The 17,112-nt window shown below is 38.8% G+C and overlaps 1 protein-coding gene across 6 annotated transcripts in view; it reads right to left on the bottom strand.

Annotated features, from left to right (window-relative positions):
* Nucleotides 1-17,112, bottom strand: part of RANBP17 (RAN binding protein 17) — a 375,933-nt gene that overhangs the window by 16,676 nt on the left and 342,145 nt on the right. For 3 of the 6 annotated variants that reach the window (XM_027520583.1, XM_027520584.1, XM_027520585.1), the window contains one exon: nucleotides 14,869-15,035. The exons of 2 other annotated variants lie outside the window; for them this stretch is intronic. In XM_027520583.1, coding sequence (XP_027376384.1) covers nucleotides 14,869-15,035 — 167 coding nt within the window. Of the gene's footprint in view, nucleotides 1-14,868; nucleotides 15,036-17,112 lie in introns of those variants that run through there. One more of the 6 variants, XM_027520586.1, reaches the window with a different exon arrangement.

Genomic DNA, 17,112 nt, shown 5'->3' with positions numbered 1-17,112 from the left:
GGAACGCTCTTGCTTTTTTTTAGGAAGTAGGAAAACTGATATTCAAAACCAGGTCTACTGACTACAAAATCTTTCTGCTTTGATTGTTGTAAAGTAGAAAGTCCTCAACAAATACAGAATTTACAATTAAACAGCTCTGAAAGGAGGATGGATTTTCATTGGTCTGAAAGCAGTTCCATCTGTATTTTCCTAAGCATGGCAAGGGATACAGAATTAACATGCAAGAGTTCTTCTGGGTTGCAAAGCACACAAAGCCACATTATCTCATGAAGGGCCAGAGAAGCAGGTTACCTTTACCTTGTTCTTCAAGTCAACCAAATAAGTCTTCCTTGACATACTATATGAACTCACTGCTGCAAAAATGGCCACTGATAGTTAAAAGTTTCCAAGAGTTAAAGACAAATGAATACGAAGGTTGAAGTCACCGCTCCAGCACACTAATATACTTTGAGAAAATTTCACATAATTTACCCTTCAAGTGCTATGTGAAAAATCGGCAATAACTGTAAAATGAATAAATTATGCCATCATTAAACATCATACTGTGCCATTCTTTCAAGAAATTCAAAAGAGTTTCTCGTAGCATGCACAGTGCCACTAAGAGGAATGAAGGCGGGGGAAGCTCTGTTACCCTTGAATAAGGCTGAAGGAGTAACAAGAAATGCCAGGGATGAGAGGAGGTTAAGGCCCCGGGAGGTTCTCGTACGGCGGAAACCGTAAAACCTAGAGACAAAAAAGCCTTGTGTTCTGTGTGTGCGTGAGTGCTACGTGGCTTCAGTTAGGGCCAACCCTTTGAGACCCTATAGACTATAGCCCTCCAGGCTCCTCTATCCATGGGGATTCTCCAGGCAAGAATACTAGAGTGGGTTGCCATGCCCTCCTTCAGGGGGTTTTCCTGACCCAGGGATCAAACCTATGTCTCTTACATCTCCTGTATTGGTAGTTGGGTTCTTTACTACCAGAGCCAGTGGGAAGCCCCAAGTTATATTCCAAGCACTGTTATTTAGTGGCTCTGTCTTTGGGCAAGTTATTTTGTCCCTCTGTTTTGTTATGTTCATACTTTTTGTCCACATCCCATGGCATGTGGGTCCCTGACTAGGGACCAAACCCGTACCCCCTGCATTGAAAGGTGGAGTCTTAACCACTGGACTGACGGGGATGACTCCATTTCACCTCTCTGAACCAATGCATACTTTATCCATACAGGTACTGTGGGATTGAATTTGTTCATTTATCTATCCCTCTCAAATTAAAAAGTATTCGTATTGGCCCTATCTACCCATTAGTCCATCCTAAAGGAAATCAGTCCTGAATACTCACTGTAAAGACTGATGCTGAAGCTGAAACTCCAATACTTTGGCCACCTGATGCGAAGAGCTGACTCACTGGAAAAGACCCTGATGCTGGGAAAGACTGGAGGCGGGAGGAGAAAGGGACGACAGAGGATGAGATGGTTGGATGGCATCATTGATGCGATGGACATGAGTTTGAGCAAACTCTGGGAGTTGGTGATGGACAGGGAAGCCTGGCGTGCTGCTGTCCATGGGGTTTGTGTCCAAAGAGTCGGACACAACTGAGTGACTGAACTGAACTGAACCCATTAGGGTTGTTGTGAGAATCCGGAGAGACATTAGGTATGAAGACAATATACACATGGAAAGAGTTACGGAGTTTCTTTTCATTCTTGCCATTGCAAGGTAAGGCTTGGAGCTTACAGAAAGAACAAGTGAGAAAAAGTCAGATTGGACCCATGAGTAAAATCCACATCACACCATGCCCCCATCCAGTCCAGTGAGTCTGGAACTCTCGTTCACAGAAAGAACTCTAACAAAAGCAGAACACAGATGGGACTAGGAAGATGCAGGTACTCTGGCTTAAGTCATGGCCTTAAAATCAAATCATCTTGTGAAATGAAGTCTTGGGCTTGGGATTTCTTGGAAAGGATATTTTTCACATTTATAATTATGAACACTAGGGAAATGGACAAGGATGGGAACATTAAAAAGTAATACCTATGTATTATTTTTCAAAATGAAGCTACTTTTACACATTTATTGAATACCTTCTCTGTGCTAGGTGAGTCTGTACTCATGGGTTCATTCTGCCCTCACAACTTCCGAGTCAAGGATCCTTTCACTATGCAGATAGTGACTACTGCAGATAAAAGGGGTGACTTCCGGGCCCTACACTAGGCAGTGCAGTCAGGCCTCTCAAGGGCTTGGGACTGGGACAAGCACTCTGGGGGGTTCTCTCTCAGTCTCTCTCTGTGGGCCTGCCTGGCTTCTGCAGATCCTTCCGTCATGTTGGCGGCTCTTTTCTCTTGCTGCAGACTGGCTACCTCCATGAGCATACGGCAGGAAATGGCTGCCCCACGGCTCTTGAATTTTCAAGTTTTCAATTCAGCTGAGGCTGACCATTATCTTTTAAATGCTAGTTTCTAAATCCAGGGAAGATGAGCCAGTTTGGGTCAAGTGTTTCCGTCTCGTCCAATCAGTACTCAAAGAAAGGAGCCCTTGGCTCAGTTAAGAATTTATGAATGAACGTGTGTGCCTCCCCTTGCTTATCCTACATCCCTCTTAAGCCTGTTTCCAGGCCATTTAAAAGTTATATGGTATAGTGGTTAAGAGCAGAGGTTCTGCTACTTATTCGCTGTGTGGTATTGGGTGAACTGCTAGAGCTGCAATTACAGTATTTTGAACATAAAGTGGAGATAAAAATACACGCCTCACAGAGTAATGAGACAAACAGAAACACACACACACACACTGGAATACATATGTGTATATATGTGTGTGTGTGTATATTAATATATATATAAAGCACTTAACATAAAAACCAAGCATATAATAATTATTTCTACTTCTTTTTCATCATAATCATTAAACTTTTCTTTGAATCTGAGGTTGCCCTTCTATGGTGACCTCTCTGGTTCTAGCAACCCTGCAGTAAATAAGACTTCTGTTACATGATGGAGGAGAAGGCTAAATCTTTAAGGAGTGGGTGTAAAGATTCTTCTGCTTTGGAGTGGAAGGATGTGGAAATAATCCTAACCCAATCTTTTTTGGCCAAGGGAGTCTGCTCCTCTGTGATGCCCATACAAGTTTAGGATCCTTCTGGTGAGCCCTGGGTTGGCCTGGATGTGACACAGTAAGACGACCTCAGGTGTCATCTTCACATGTCATAGAAACACAGCTCAGAGCAGGAAGATTGAACTTGTGTCACAACTTGGGAGTTACAAATGAAATCCAAAATTTCTTCCATTTGTGAAATATGGATAAATGTTACTACCTGTGCTGTATTTGCATAAAAAAGACAGATGTCATCTGCTATGCTTTCTTTTCCTATGAATTCTTCAAAATACAAAACAAAACAAAAAATCACTGAGAGTTAGAAAAAAAAGAATCATCCTTTTAGAAATAGATTGTTAAACGCTTTTCCAGAGTTAGTGTCAGTATTTAATCTATGAATTAAGAAATTTTCCTTGGCGAGGCTTTAAAAAAGAATGCATTTCAGTGAACTCTTTTTTGTGTTAATTTACAATAAGAGATAATTGTGCCAATCACTATTAATGGAGGGGCTAAAAACTATCTTGTCTGCCATTTGCCATGCCGAGTGAGAGATCTTACAAAGCATATCTAATAATCACTGGGCTAAACCTGTTTTCCTCATGAAATGCTATCTGCTTTCCATGGGTGTGAAGGAAAAGGAATGGTGGTTGTTCATTTTTTACTACATTTCTGCTATTCTGAGAACATTTGCTGCAGAATACTAGTAAAACTGCACTAAACTGTAGATAAAAGAACACTGACAGATTGCAGTCACTTCAATTCATAAAGAAAACACTTGGAGCCCCTGGGAATGCCAAATCAAGCCACTGGCACCCAATGACTCTATGTTAAGTCACAAAGTACATCATATTTTTTTCAGTTTAAACACAAAGGCTAATGGATGTGTAACTTATTTATTTCAAATTCTTCTTTGTGAAGCTGGCTCTTCTTTTTTTAGCTCCTTGGAAAACACTGTAATTCCCCTATTCTATAAACACACAAATATAATTGTAAAATGACATCGTTCTGTTTTCATTTAATTACCCCTGAAAATGCTTTCTATTTAATATTCATTACTCAAAAGCTAATTTAAAAGAGAAAGAGATGCGACTTATTCAAAAAGATGTACTGTCATTCATAGCAATAGTTATCTAATATACAGAAGTTAATAAAGCAGATTAATCTGCAAGTCCCCTCAAGCCATTCTTGAGTTTTGGGCAACTGCCTCCTTGACCTTTCACCTTCCCGCTGCGCACCAGCAGCAGGTGCCAGCTGTGCAGCAAGCGCGGCCGGCACTGAACGCACAGTCTGCCCTTACTCTGCTTCTGACCAGCAGCTGACCCTGCAGGAGTGATTGTCTCTGGTGCCGGCCTAAAGGCTACATAAACCAGCAGCAGATAAACAAAAGACTACACACACCAGCTGCCTCGCCTAAGGGTACCATCCTGGGCGGACACCTCCACTCCTTCTCCAGCGTACCAAATCGCTCCTTGTTTGTTTCCATACATGCATTTCACCCTTGTTATTTTGTGCAAGAGGCAGGCATAGGAGAAACCCCCCCAAAACAACGACGACAAAAAAACCCCATCCCTTCCCTCGAACTTGACTTTTGAGTATTCCATGTCAAACTGTGCCATTATAATGCTAATCCAGGCCTGATTTAGCAACTTTAATAAGAGGCTAAACCCTCTTGTAATTAGATAATAAAATTTTATTATGTATTTTAATATTAAAAGTCTTAAAATCAAACTCTTCAAATCATACACTGGTACAGAACTAAGGTACTTAAATATCACAGCCCCAGAAAATGGGAGCTTGAAAAAGCACATTGTGGCTAATTTTTCATTCTCAGAAATGTAAACATGGAATTCCTATGTGGTAGCAGTGAAGCTCCAACACTCTTAATTACGTGCAGGGAAGAATGAATCTATTCAAGTATGAAGCACACTGTACCATTTCCAGCAACAGCACGAGATGGTTTTGACAGTTATTTCTTGGATACAAATTACACAAGTATAAAAACAATCCCCATAATGATTAAATGCGGTTATGTACATAGGAGAATACCAGTGCAAACGGTAACATATTTAAATGGTTTTCCTTCATTAAAAAAATTATATATGATATTAAACCATCAATCACTGCTGAAGCACTGGAGTTTAGACGCATTGTCACTGGTTGAAATAAATGACCTGGAGACAGAATTCTGGCTCACTCAATATGGTGTCTTTGCCGTTGCTTAGTCACCCAACTCTCTGCTGGTTTGGCTACATCTGGTGGATTCTATCCTTTTCAATTAATAAGGCAAGTTACGCTATCAGTGGGTTACATCTTTGAACTGTGCTTAGAGGTAGACAAACACATGTCCTAGAGAAAAAAACAAACCCACAAATGCTCTCTGTTCTGTCAGCCATTTAGAACAATATTTGAAGTACCTTTTTTTTAAACCCATGTTTAAAATTTTCCTATGTAATTTCAGCAGTTATTATATAGTATACAACAATATACTCTTAGCATTACTATTTATTTTGTTAAGTAGTAGTTTATAACCATATTAGATTTGATGTCTAAAGTCACTGTCTGCAGACTGCACTTCTAAACATATTTTTTTGGGTTTGCTGTGCAGACATTCACTGACCATCACAAGGCTTCAGGCTCTGCCAGGTGTGAGGTCAAGTATCAGGACAGAGGTGATTTGGGGGAAAAAAGGTACTGTGTAAAGGCAACAGGATTATAAGCAGGTTTCTATTTTAAAATACCATTTTTTGTTACAGGTGAAATAGTCATTCAACAAATATTTCTATAACAAAGATTACACAAAAAAGGCAAAGAAATGGTATATAACAAAGGATTTGGACCAGAATTATCCTTTTAAAGATGAACAGAGAAATGAGTTCAGAGTATCAAAGATAAAAGCCATTTTAATTAAAAATTAGTGTTCTATTTTTAAAATCATTAACTTCAACTTTCTAAACTGATCTTTAGGGATAGTGATCACAAATTCATCATTCTTAAAGAGTTTTAGTGCCTTTTGGACTTTTGCTCCCTGGCTATTAACTATATACTTCCGTGCAGCCCTGCTCCTCTTTCAGTTCAGCTCAGTTGCTCAGTCGTGTCCAGCTCTTGGCGAGCCCATGGACTACAGCCCAGCAGGCTTCCCTGACCATCACCAACCCCCAGAGCTTGCTCAAACTCACATCTGTCGAGTTGGTGATGCCATCCAACCATCTCCTCCTCTGTCGTCCCCTTCTCCTCCTGCCTTCACTCTTTCCCAACATCAGGGTCTTTTCCAATGAGTCAGTTCTTCGTATCAGGCAGGCAAAGTATTGGAGTTTCAGTTTCAGCATTAGTCCTTCCAATGAATATTCAGAACTGATTTCTTTTAGGACGGACTGGTTGGATATCCCTGCAGTCCAAGGGACTCGCAAGAGTCTTCTCCAACACCACACAGTTCAAAAGCATCAATTCTTCAGCACTCAGCCTTCTTTATGGTCCAACTCTCACATCCATACATGACTACTGGAAAAATCATAGCTTTGACTAGATGGACCTTTGTTGGCAAAGTAATATCTCTGTTTTTTAATATGCTCTCTAGGTTGGTCATCGCTTTTCTTTCAAGGAGCAAGTACCTTTTAATTTCATGGCTGCAGTCACCATCTGCAGTGATTTTGGAGCCCCCTAAAATAGCCTCTCACTGTTTCCATTGTTTCCCCATCTATTTGCCTTGAAGTGATGGGACCAGATGCCATGATCTTAGTTTTCTGAAAGTTGAGTTTTAAGTCAGCTTTTAAACTCTCCTCTTTCACATTCATTAAGAGGCTCTTTAGTTCCTCTTTGCTTTCTGCCATAAGGGTAGCGTCATCCACATATCTGAGGTTACTGATAATTTTTCCTGGCAATCCTGATTTCAGCTTGTGCTTCATCCAGCCCAGCATTTCACATGATGTCTTCTGCATATAAGTTAAACAAACAGGGTGTCAGTATACAGCCTTGATGTACTCCTTCCCCAATTTGGAACCAGTCTGTTGTTCCATGTCCAGTTCTAACTGTTGCTTCCTGACCTGCATACAGGTTTCTCAAGAGGCAGGTCAGGTGGTCTGGTATTCCCATCTCTGTAAGAATTTTCCACAGTTTGTTGTGATCCACACAGTCAAAGGCTTTGGTATAGTCAATTAAGAAGTAGATGTTTTTCTGGAACTCTCTTGCTTTTTCTGTGATCCAATGGATGTTGGCAATTTGATCTCTGGTTCCTCTGCCTTTTCTAAATCCAGCTTGAACATCTGGAAGTTCATGGTCCATGGTCCATGTTGAAGTCTGGTTTGGAGAATTTTGAACATTACTTTGCTAGCGTGTGAAATGAGTGCAATTGTGCGGTAGTTTTGGGATTGAAATAAAAACTGACCTTTTCCAGTCTTGTGGCCACTGATGAGTTTTCCAAATTTGCTGGCATGTTGAGTGCAACACTTTAACAATATCATCTTTTAGGATTTGAAATAGCTCAACTGGAATTCCATCACTCCCACTAGCTTTGTTCATAGTGATGCTTCCTAAGGCCTACTTGACTCCACATTCCAGGATGTCTGGCTCTAGGTAAGTAATCATACCATCATGGTTATCTGGGTCTTGAAGATCTTTTTGTATAGTTCTTCTGTGTATTCTTTTTTTTTTTTTCATATTTCTTAATGACAAATTTCTTAAGATTTAATTTGTGCTTCTGTGTATTCTTGCCACCTCATCTTAATGTTCTGCTTTGGTTAGGTCCATACCTTTTCTATTCTTTATTGAGCCCATCTTTGCATGAAATGTTCCCTTGGTATTTCTCATTTTCTTGAAGAGATCTCTAGTCTTTCCTATTTTATTGTTTTCCTCTATTTCTTTGCATTGATCACTGAGGAAGGCTTTCTTATCTCTCCTTGCTATTCTTTGGAACTCTGCATTCAGATGGATGTATCTTTCCTTTTCTCCTTTGCCTTTCACTTCTCTTCTTTTCTCAGCTATTTGTAAGACCTCCTCAGACAACCATTTTGCCTTTTTGCATTTCTTTTTCATGGAGATGTCTTGATCACCACCTCCTGTACAATGTCACGAACCTGCATCCATAGTTCTTCAGGCACTCTGTCTATCAGATCTAATCTCTTGAATCTATTTGTCACTTCTACTGTATAATCGTAAGGGATTTGATTTAGGTAATACCTGAGTGGTCTAGTGTGGTTTTCCCTACTTTCTTTTAAGTCTGAATTTTGCAATAAGGAGTTCATGATCTGAGCCACAGTCAGCTCCCAGTCTGTTCCTCTTAGATACTTTGATTTGATCCTAAGTAATTAGATTACACACACACACACACACACATACACACTTGACCAAAGTTAACTTTATTTTTGCCTCAAACTATCTTGCTATTTTGAAAATTAAAAAAATATATATTTGGGGGATGTTAGATGAGTTTAATTGCCCCTTATTGAATGCTTTCTACATGCAAAGATACAACTCAAATGTGATAAAATTTCCTCTTTAAGTTTCAGTAAAGACCTAAGTATAGGGTCATATATAAAAGCAAAATAATGGCATCTTTTTAAAACAACAAATTTTAAAAGTATGCTTTAAGAATTATTAAAACATCAGAGAGAAGCAAAAATATCACTGTTGCAAGGCCTCATAAGAGGGCTGAGAGAAATGTAAGGGGTCGTGCATGAAGAGATCTTAGTTCTGAAATTCTCTAAGATTACAGAATACAGAGGTAAAAAAAATGGAAGCCAAACATACAGTGTTGGCCTGCAGAGTAATATTATTTTTCAATCAGTGACCAACATTTTTAAAACTAGATTTCTGGCTTCTCCTTGGGAGGGAATCTCTATACATCTGGCAACACTGGGTCTTACCACCTTACAGGGCAACAATTAGCTAGAAGCTGTTTGGAGACTGCCCCCTTTAAACAGGGATGTACACTGAACATAGCTTTCATTACTGTCTACCTCCATCAAGTTTCCTACTTGGCTCTATAGCACCTTAGTCTACGGTACCTTATCTTAACACAGTGAAAAGTAGGAGAGGGATGCTCAAAAGAGTCGTTTCAGATGTGCCAGTGTGAGAGACTTTCAGCAGACCTGCTGGTACTCAGTGGTAGAAGCCTCCTTTAGAGAAGAGAGGCTGCTTACAATCAGAAAGAGGTGAAAAATGGCATTCAATACTGATGAATCAGTGGTAAGAGTCAGGACAGAGCCCAGAGATGTGCAGGCGATGCAAAGCACTTGTTGCTTCCCCAGCTTCATCTCACAGCTGCCATACTGATTCCACCTTAGAGAAATCGGGTAAGAGTAAACCTCAAGAGCTGCCCCGGAGGCAGTAAAGGAAAGGAACAAAGGGACATCCTGAGACAGTTATGCTGTCAGACTCTGGCCTTCGCAAGGATACACATCTTACTAACTTGTTCACCTTCCGTGTCTGGCTACAGAATTAATGAGTGGGTGTGGGCATGGAGTAAAAGATGAAGCTCTGCCAGCTCTACCTCAGTGAAGGTGAAGCCACAGGACTTCTCTACACCAGCTGGCAAAGCAACTTCCCTCTGTCTTGCCCACTGTCTCTTTGGGTCACTGCCCATCTGTTTCATTTCAGCTGCAGTGCAAAGTTGGGGTATAAGATGACTGCTCTGAATCATTCTACCTTAAGGATGACCCCTGGGACTTATTGGAAGCTCAACTTGCCTCACTGTAAATGCTTAAAACACACATATTACTTCAAGTTAGAAGCTACCAACAAACTATAGCTTTGTGGTTAAGCTGTATGTGAACTGTGAATGAAACATATCAAGGTAAAATTTTAGTTTTTCCATTTATTGACTACATGATCTTATTGACTACTAGTAACTTAGGAAATTACTTAATCTTTTTATGCCTTAGTTATCTATAAAATGGTGCTCATAATATGACAGCTTCATAGATACTGTGGTGATGGAATCAGACTAACTGCTTATATGTAAAAAGCTTAAGCTTGTCTGAAATATTGGCCAGTATTATTATTTTCCTTGAAATAAATACAAAGTACATACATATATTGCTGTGAAGAAGACCATGATTGCAGCAGCATGTGCAAAAAACAATTTTATTATTCTGATTTTTTTACTTGTCATGCCTAATAACTTATCCCTGGCTTCTCTTTAAATCCATGTTATCCTCTGATCCAGTTGTAAATATTCTTTCTGCATGTTTTTTTTGACATCAATCTGCTGTTATATTTTTGATAATAGCTGCAAATTAACCAGACTGAGCTAGTGGGCCATGAACATACTTTCTAATTAGGATTCACTAGGAATGTCTATAACAACATTAGAAAATTTGGTTAATTTTTTAGGAGCATAAGAGACATGAATATATTTCATCTGCTTAAGTATTTCCCACTGTAAGAGTCTTGCTGAGGTTCTATAGGCCAAAATCTCAACATCAGTTAAATATGTGACTGCACTTTCTCCTACTTAGTATTATGGAATGGAATCTTAAGTATGAAAGATGTCTTGTATAGTATGTCAAAATGTTGAGCAATATCGTTTCAATCTAAACACAGAAATGAAAAAAGAGCAGATGATTTCCCTTCTGCTATAATTCACTTTGGGATGTATGTCACGAAGAGCACTATACAAAAGCAATTTTCATTGATTGACTGACTGATTGAGGAAAAGGGTGACTGTTTTCTCCAGCTTACGTCCCTACTGAAGAATCTGAAGTATGATTCTTATAACTCCTGACAGTTCTTCACAATTTGTAGTTAAATGCTAGGTTAGCACAAAGGGGGAGGGAGGGTGAGAAAGAAAGGATTATAATTAGAACTTTTTCTGGTTTTTAGTACAGCTCACTTGAGTCAGATAGTTAAACAGAAGAGGTTAAGATAAATTCAAACCTAAATGTTCTAATTACTCCATTCAGCCTATTTAAATTTTAGAGAACATAATTGCTAAAAATACACTGTTAATAAGTTAATGGTATAATCGAATAATGGTATAATGGTATATATATATACCATTATATATATATATACACTGACCATTATATAATTCTTGTTCTATTTCTACGTAAGTTGCTACTCTTTCTAGAATATTTAGTTTTAAAAGAAGTTCTGATTTAGAGAAGCATTCAACATCAGTGTCCTATTCTTATAATCTGAAAGAGAATGAGTCACATCTTTGAAATGCCTCTCTAATTTGTATAAAACATGCTCTTTCATTTACCTAATTTGGATAGATCTTTCTTTCACTTTGTGATATAACTAAATGAACGCTGACCTCTGAGTTATATATGCAAATACTTAACACGACCAGGGATAAAATTGAAAACACTTCACACAGAAATCTTACATTCCAGATTATTGTAATAGATCCATGTGTAATCCCTGTTACTACTGACCTGTTCTTCAAATTTTAGTTTATCTTTCTAATGACATAAAATCATGGGGAACTTTTTTTGCTAATATACATAAACTAGGTTTTTCTCAGTTGTTAAGGTAAAGCAATGCTGGTTAGACAATAATTCTTACTTGAAATAGATTCACTTAATTATAATAGATCTTTATTCTAATAATGGACTAAATTTAATGCTTGAAAATTTAGATTTGTTTGCAAAATATGGAAGATGGCTTATTTGGAGAATGTTTTTTTAAAAACACTGAAGATCTAAAGCCATGTAGCAGGTCATAATAAACACATTTTCAGGTAAGAGGCACTTAAAATGTCTTTCCCAAGCAGCTGCATACAAATGGAAAGGCCTATAAGAATGTCAGAAAATCCTTTATGTAGGTTCATGCTTCATTTGCTGTGGAAGCTTGAGGAGATAACTTTTGCAATTTAGAATTGACACTCTTCATGCAATTATGCTTCCAGCAACATAGGTCCAGGTTTGGGGGGGAGGGGAAACAGTTCAAACTAGTAAATAATTGCAGTATCATTGCATCAGTTTAGTTTAAAGAGCTGACAAACTCTCTCTAAACTCTAAGCACAATTAGTCATTAGGGTCTAGTTTTTCAGCACTGTTAAGCAATTTGTAACCCATTCCTTTTAATAGGGTTAGGCATTACTTAACCGACACAGATGCCTTGAAAACCGAAACCTTGAGTTATGAAGCAGCAACCTTGTTCATTACCTTCTCTGATAGGCAAATCATCTATAAAAACAGCATTTAATGGGCAACCAATGAATAATCAATGGCTCACTTTTCATCTGAGTGTGAAAATGAGAATAATCTAATATAAATTCCCTCTGGTAAGAGGCTGAATCTTGGATTCTGCTGCTCTTCAGGGTTGATTTATAAGGTCTTGGAAAGCTGATGTAAACAGATGATCAATGGGACCCATCCTTGCTCATAATAACCCCCAACTGGCCCACTCCCTCTTTTCCAAGTCTATCCCTTCAGGCTATTAGCTCTGTCCAGCTAATTCTTCCCACTACTTCTGCCTGCTGCTTTTACTCTGGCCATCCGTTCAGTCCAGCCGACTCAGAAGTAATTTTATACGCAGCAGAGAGCGGGTGGAATTGATTTTTCACTCAGTGCTCAGTTCCCATCTGAATAATTATCAATTTTACTGCCTCATAAAGGGAAGAGTCAAAATTTCAAATCAATTCAAAAGAGCTTTTGAGATGACAGAAACTGTGCATAAGAATAGAGGTCAAAGTTGTCAGTGACCTAAGGAGATGATGTCAGATAGTACTATACCCAATAGCTGACATCAGAGGCACTCAAGATGATATAACCTAGTGCTAATGCAAATCATATTTATGCTGACTACCAGAAACCAGTCATTAATATTTAAAATGCTATCTGAGAGCCTACATTCCAAATAAATAGAATGCATTCCACTGTTAATAAAGATATATCACTACTTAGTCAAATGCTGTAAAGTAAAGGATTACCAAGTATTATTAACACATAGGAATTACTTAAACCAACAAACACAGGATAATTCTGAGTAAAGACAAACATGATTGTCCTTTGCACAACAATATTACTTGTTCTGCACAGTCTGATGGCATTTGTCCAGGACCATGGCCTATTGATTTTTGCTAAAATTTTCTACTCACTTAAAAGTTCCTGCCAAAGTTTATGGGACAATATTACGATCATGGTTGAATACTGGCAGGTGGTAGACTTGTCACTTGCCATGGTGGGGTTGGGGGTGGGCTTGATTCCTGGCCAATCCATGGGTATTTATTTTCTCTACTAGCTGGCTACATGCTTTAATTCTGTGGTTCTCAGCCTTCTCATAAAACACCTGAGCACTATGACACACTCCCAGCAGAACCAATGGCTACTGCAGATGGATGGATGAGGAGAGGTGTATCCAAATCTTGATAGGATGTATATTTTGAAGAAGCATTCTGGCTGAATCTGAGATCTTATCCCTACCAACTAGTTCCCTGAGAATAAATGGTGTAAGTAAGTTGTAAGGACTTTGGTTTTTGAGCCAAACAGACCTTGGTTCACATTCCACTTTCCAGTTGATCTCTCTGTGCTTCAATTTATTCAACTGTAAAATGGGGATGATTATATCCACATTTCATGGTTGTTGTGGAGGTCTAAATGAGGAGACGTCCCTGAAAGTACTCTCCTACTGTCATCACTGTACTAATCCAATAGCATATAATTAGTTACTGGTCTCTCCTTCCCATCTGGCAGGAAAAACTTAAGAAGAGAAATTAATGTCTTCTGGATCTTAACAGCTCTTGCACCTTGTACATAGGAGGTCCTCAATAAAGGAGTTACCTTCCTCCTGTTTAATCACCAACATGTTTTGTAACAATTTCAGGATCATACCAAATAGTTGCAGCCCTTTGCTTATTTATGTAAAATCTTCATCCACACCTTCTTGCCAGGAAATTAACTGGTTAACTGAAACATCACCACAGATAAAGTTTACATAACTTCATTTAAGTATTAGCAAAAAATGACAGCTAGGAAGAAAACCTCTTCTTTGGCTTTCTTATTCATTTTCATCATTTATTTACTCAGACTGACATTTTCTGCTGATTGCAGGCGACTTATTTGCTGGCTAATGACCATGTTAAAGTATTTACATTTGCAAACCACAGACTATTATGGAGATAGTTGGGCAAAATAAGACAACTGGAAGCAGTATAAAGATATCATTTCCCAAATTTAGTAGAATGGGAATATATCATAGTGATGCTATCTCCATAGCAAAATGATATTACTCTCTTTGAAATGTTTCTGGCATATATATTATGTTTATCTTTATGCATGCTGTTACTGTGATTTGTAGAAGTGACTTTTTAAAGAACATTAAACTTAGACCTAATTCATATTAGCTAGTCAGAAAACATTTGAAAATTAACAAGTCGTGGCTTTATCACTTATTATGGTTTTGGGAATATGACCCCTCTGAACCTTGATTTCTCATCTACAAATGGGGAAAATGACCCAGCAGGTCACCTGGCACAGCCGAGGAGCCCAGCAAATGGCAGTTTCTCAGCACACTAGAGTATTTACAAGGCAAACCTAAGATGACGTTATTAGAGGCTCCAGGAAACAAATAGGAGGTTGACTGTTTCTAGTTCCAGCTTTGACTTTTATTCAGTATTTCTCTCGTCTCTGAAAGTGCTATCCTCTTTCCGAATACTAGCTTCACTGCGTGAGATGCATGAGTTAGAGATTTGCTGAGGGCAGGTAATCCTGAGGCCAACTATCCTACTTACATGGAAAATGCTTCTAGAGGAGAACCAGGAAAGGGTCTTGGCAAGACCAGTTGCTCTAAGGTATTCAGAGACTAAACTGGCTTCGGGAAAACTCTTATCTCTTAAGCTCGGTGAACAACCACTATTTACCTGCTGCAGGACCTCTGGATTTTGCTGCATAAAATGTAATAGTCTCTGACCAGCCTGGGTAGCCTCTCGGCATCGAAGTGATTTCTTGCCCTCTTTTGCTATGTGCTTGAAGAGGTAGGTGACGATGTAGTCTAAACTGGTACAGCAGCTGGAGGAGACGACTGTATCTGTGTGAACAACCAATGAGAATTCACTTGATGACTAACGTGTTTGTTTCATCTCACTCTAATGCCTAAATTTAAAAAAAAAAAACAAAAAAACAATTTCTGGTTTCAAAGCACTTTTATCAAACTGTAAATTCTTTGAGGATTTTTGCTTTGCTTATCTCTTTAAACCCAATATCAACTACAGGACTTCACAGAGAGACACATTAGTAAGTAAATGATTCCTGGATTGCATTGGACAGAATTTTCCATATGTGACCTTAATGACCTTCTGTTCAATTTAAGTGTCTTTATTAAATATCTACATGGCGCAAAGTGCTCTGCTTCAGGGGAAACTGTAAACTTGGCACAAAGTACTTTGCTTCAGGGAAACCCTCGCCCTTGTGTCAAAGAGACCACGATTAGACATAAGCACTGGAGCACAGTGCTGTGTAGAAATGAGGAGCACACTGCTGTGAATATTTTGAGAGAGATACTGCGTTTGGATGAGGATCAAGGAGGGTTTGGTGGAGGCAGCACCTGAGATGGACTGGGGAAAGTTATTTCAGTTAAACATAAGGAAGGACATTTTTCAGATGGAGAGATTAGCACAGTGTACATAATATGGTGAGAAGGTATGGATTTTCAAGACAGAATTTCAACCTAGTTTCAAATTCCATCTTTTCCAGCTACTTGCTGTGTGTTATTGTGAAGGAGCCAATTAAGCTTTCTCATCATTTGTAAAATATGTTGCAGAGCTGAATGAGGAGAAAAATAACTAGAAATTCTCACAGTAAAAATAACTGATATTTATTGAGAGCTTACTATGTTTAATTAACAACATGAGTACCTAGAGGGTATTATGCTAAGTGAAATAAGTCAGACAGAGAAAGCTAAATACCATGAGTTCACTTATATGTGAAACCTAAAGGGAAAGAAACCAAATGAACAAACATGACGAAAGAGATACAGAGAGCCAGCAGGCGGCTGCCAGAGGAGAGGGCGCGGGAGGAACGAGAGAAACAGGCGAGGGAGAGTAAGGGGCACAAACTTTGAGTAAAAAAATGAGGCTCGGGTACAAACTGTACAGTGTGGGGAACACAGCCAATAATATCTGGGTAGACTGACAGATGGTAACTAGACTCCTCAGCATTTTACCACCATGTAATGTTTAGAAATATTGAATGACTATGTTGGGCACCAGACACTCTTTACAAACAAAAACAAACTCACAGAAGAAGAAATCAGATCTGTGGTTCTCAGAGGTGGCTGGGCAGCAGGAGGGGGAACTGGATGAAGGTGGTCAAGCGGTATAAATGACACTGCTGTGTATTATATATAAAAGTTAGAGTATATCCTATGAATACCCATCACAAGGATGAGCATTCTTATATTTTTAACTATATGTGATGATAAATGTGATAAATGATAGATGATAAATATCAAACTTATCGTGGTAATCATTTTGGGATGTATATAAGTCAAATCATTATGTTATACACCTTAAATGTGTACAGTGTCAACTATATCTCAAAAAAACTGGAAGGAGAAAAATATGGTAGTTCTTACTAATTTCCCTCATGGTATATTTAGGGAGTAGGACTTATGGTTTGAGTAAATGAATGTGTAGAAGAATCATAAGAGAGTAGGCTGACAAAATAGTTTGGGATCTTCCTTGAGGGTATCCAGCAGTGAGTCACACATTTACACATAATCTGAAAGGCAACAGAGGTGTTAGTGAAGGTTTATATTTTTTTGGCAAGTAAGTGTCACTATTTAACTTATATGCAGAGTACATCATGAGAAACGCTGGGCTGGAGGAAGCACAAACCGGAATCAAGATTGCTGGGAGAAATATCAATAACCTCAGATATGCAGATGACACCACCCTTATGGCAGAAAGTGAAGAGGAACCAAAAAGGCTCTTGATGAAAGTGAAAGAGGAGAGTGAAAAAGTTGGCTTAGAGCTCAACATTCAGAAAACTAAGATCATGGCATCTAGTCCCATCACTTCATGGGAAATAGATGGGGAAACAGTGGAAACAGTGTCAGAATTTATTTTCTGGTGCTCCAAAATCACTGCAGATAGTGATTGCAGCCA

The sequence above is a fragment of the Bos indicus x Bos taurus genome, chromosome 20 (assembly GCF_003369695.1).
Source record: "Bos indicus x Bos taurus breed Angus x Brahman F1 hybrid chromosome 20, Bos_hybrid_MaternalHap_v2.0, whole genome shotgun sequence".
In the NCBI taxonomy this organism is placed as follows: Eukaryota; Metazoa; Chordata; class Mammalia; order Artiodactyla; family Bovidae; genus Bos; species Bos indicus x Bos taurus.
Note: the sequence above shows the minus strand (reverse complement) of the source record. Positions and strands in the feature narration are given on the sequence as shown.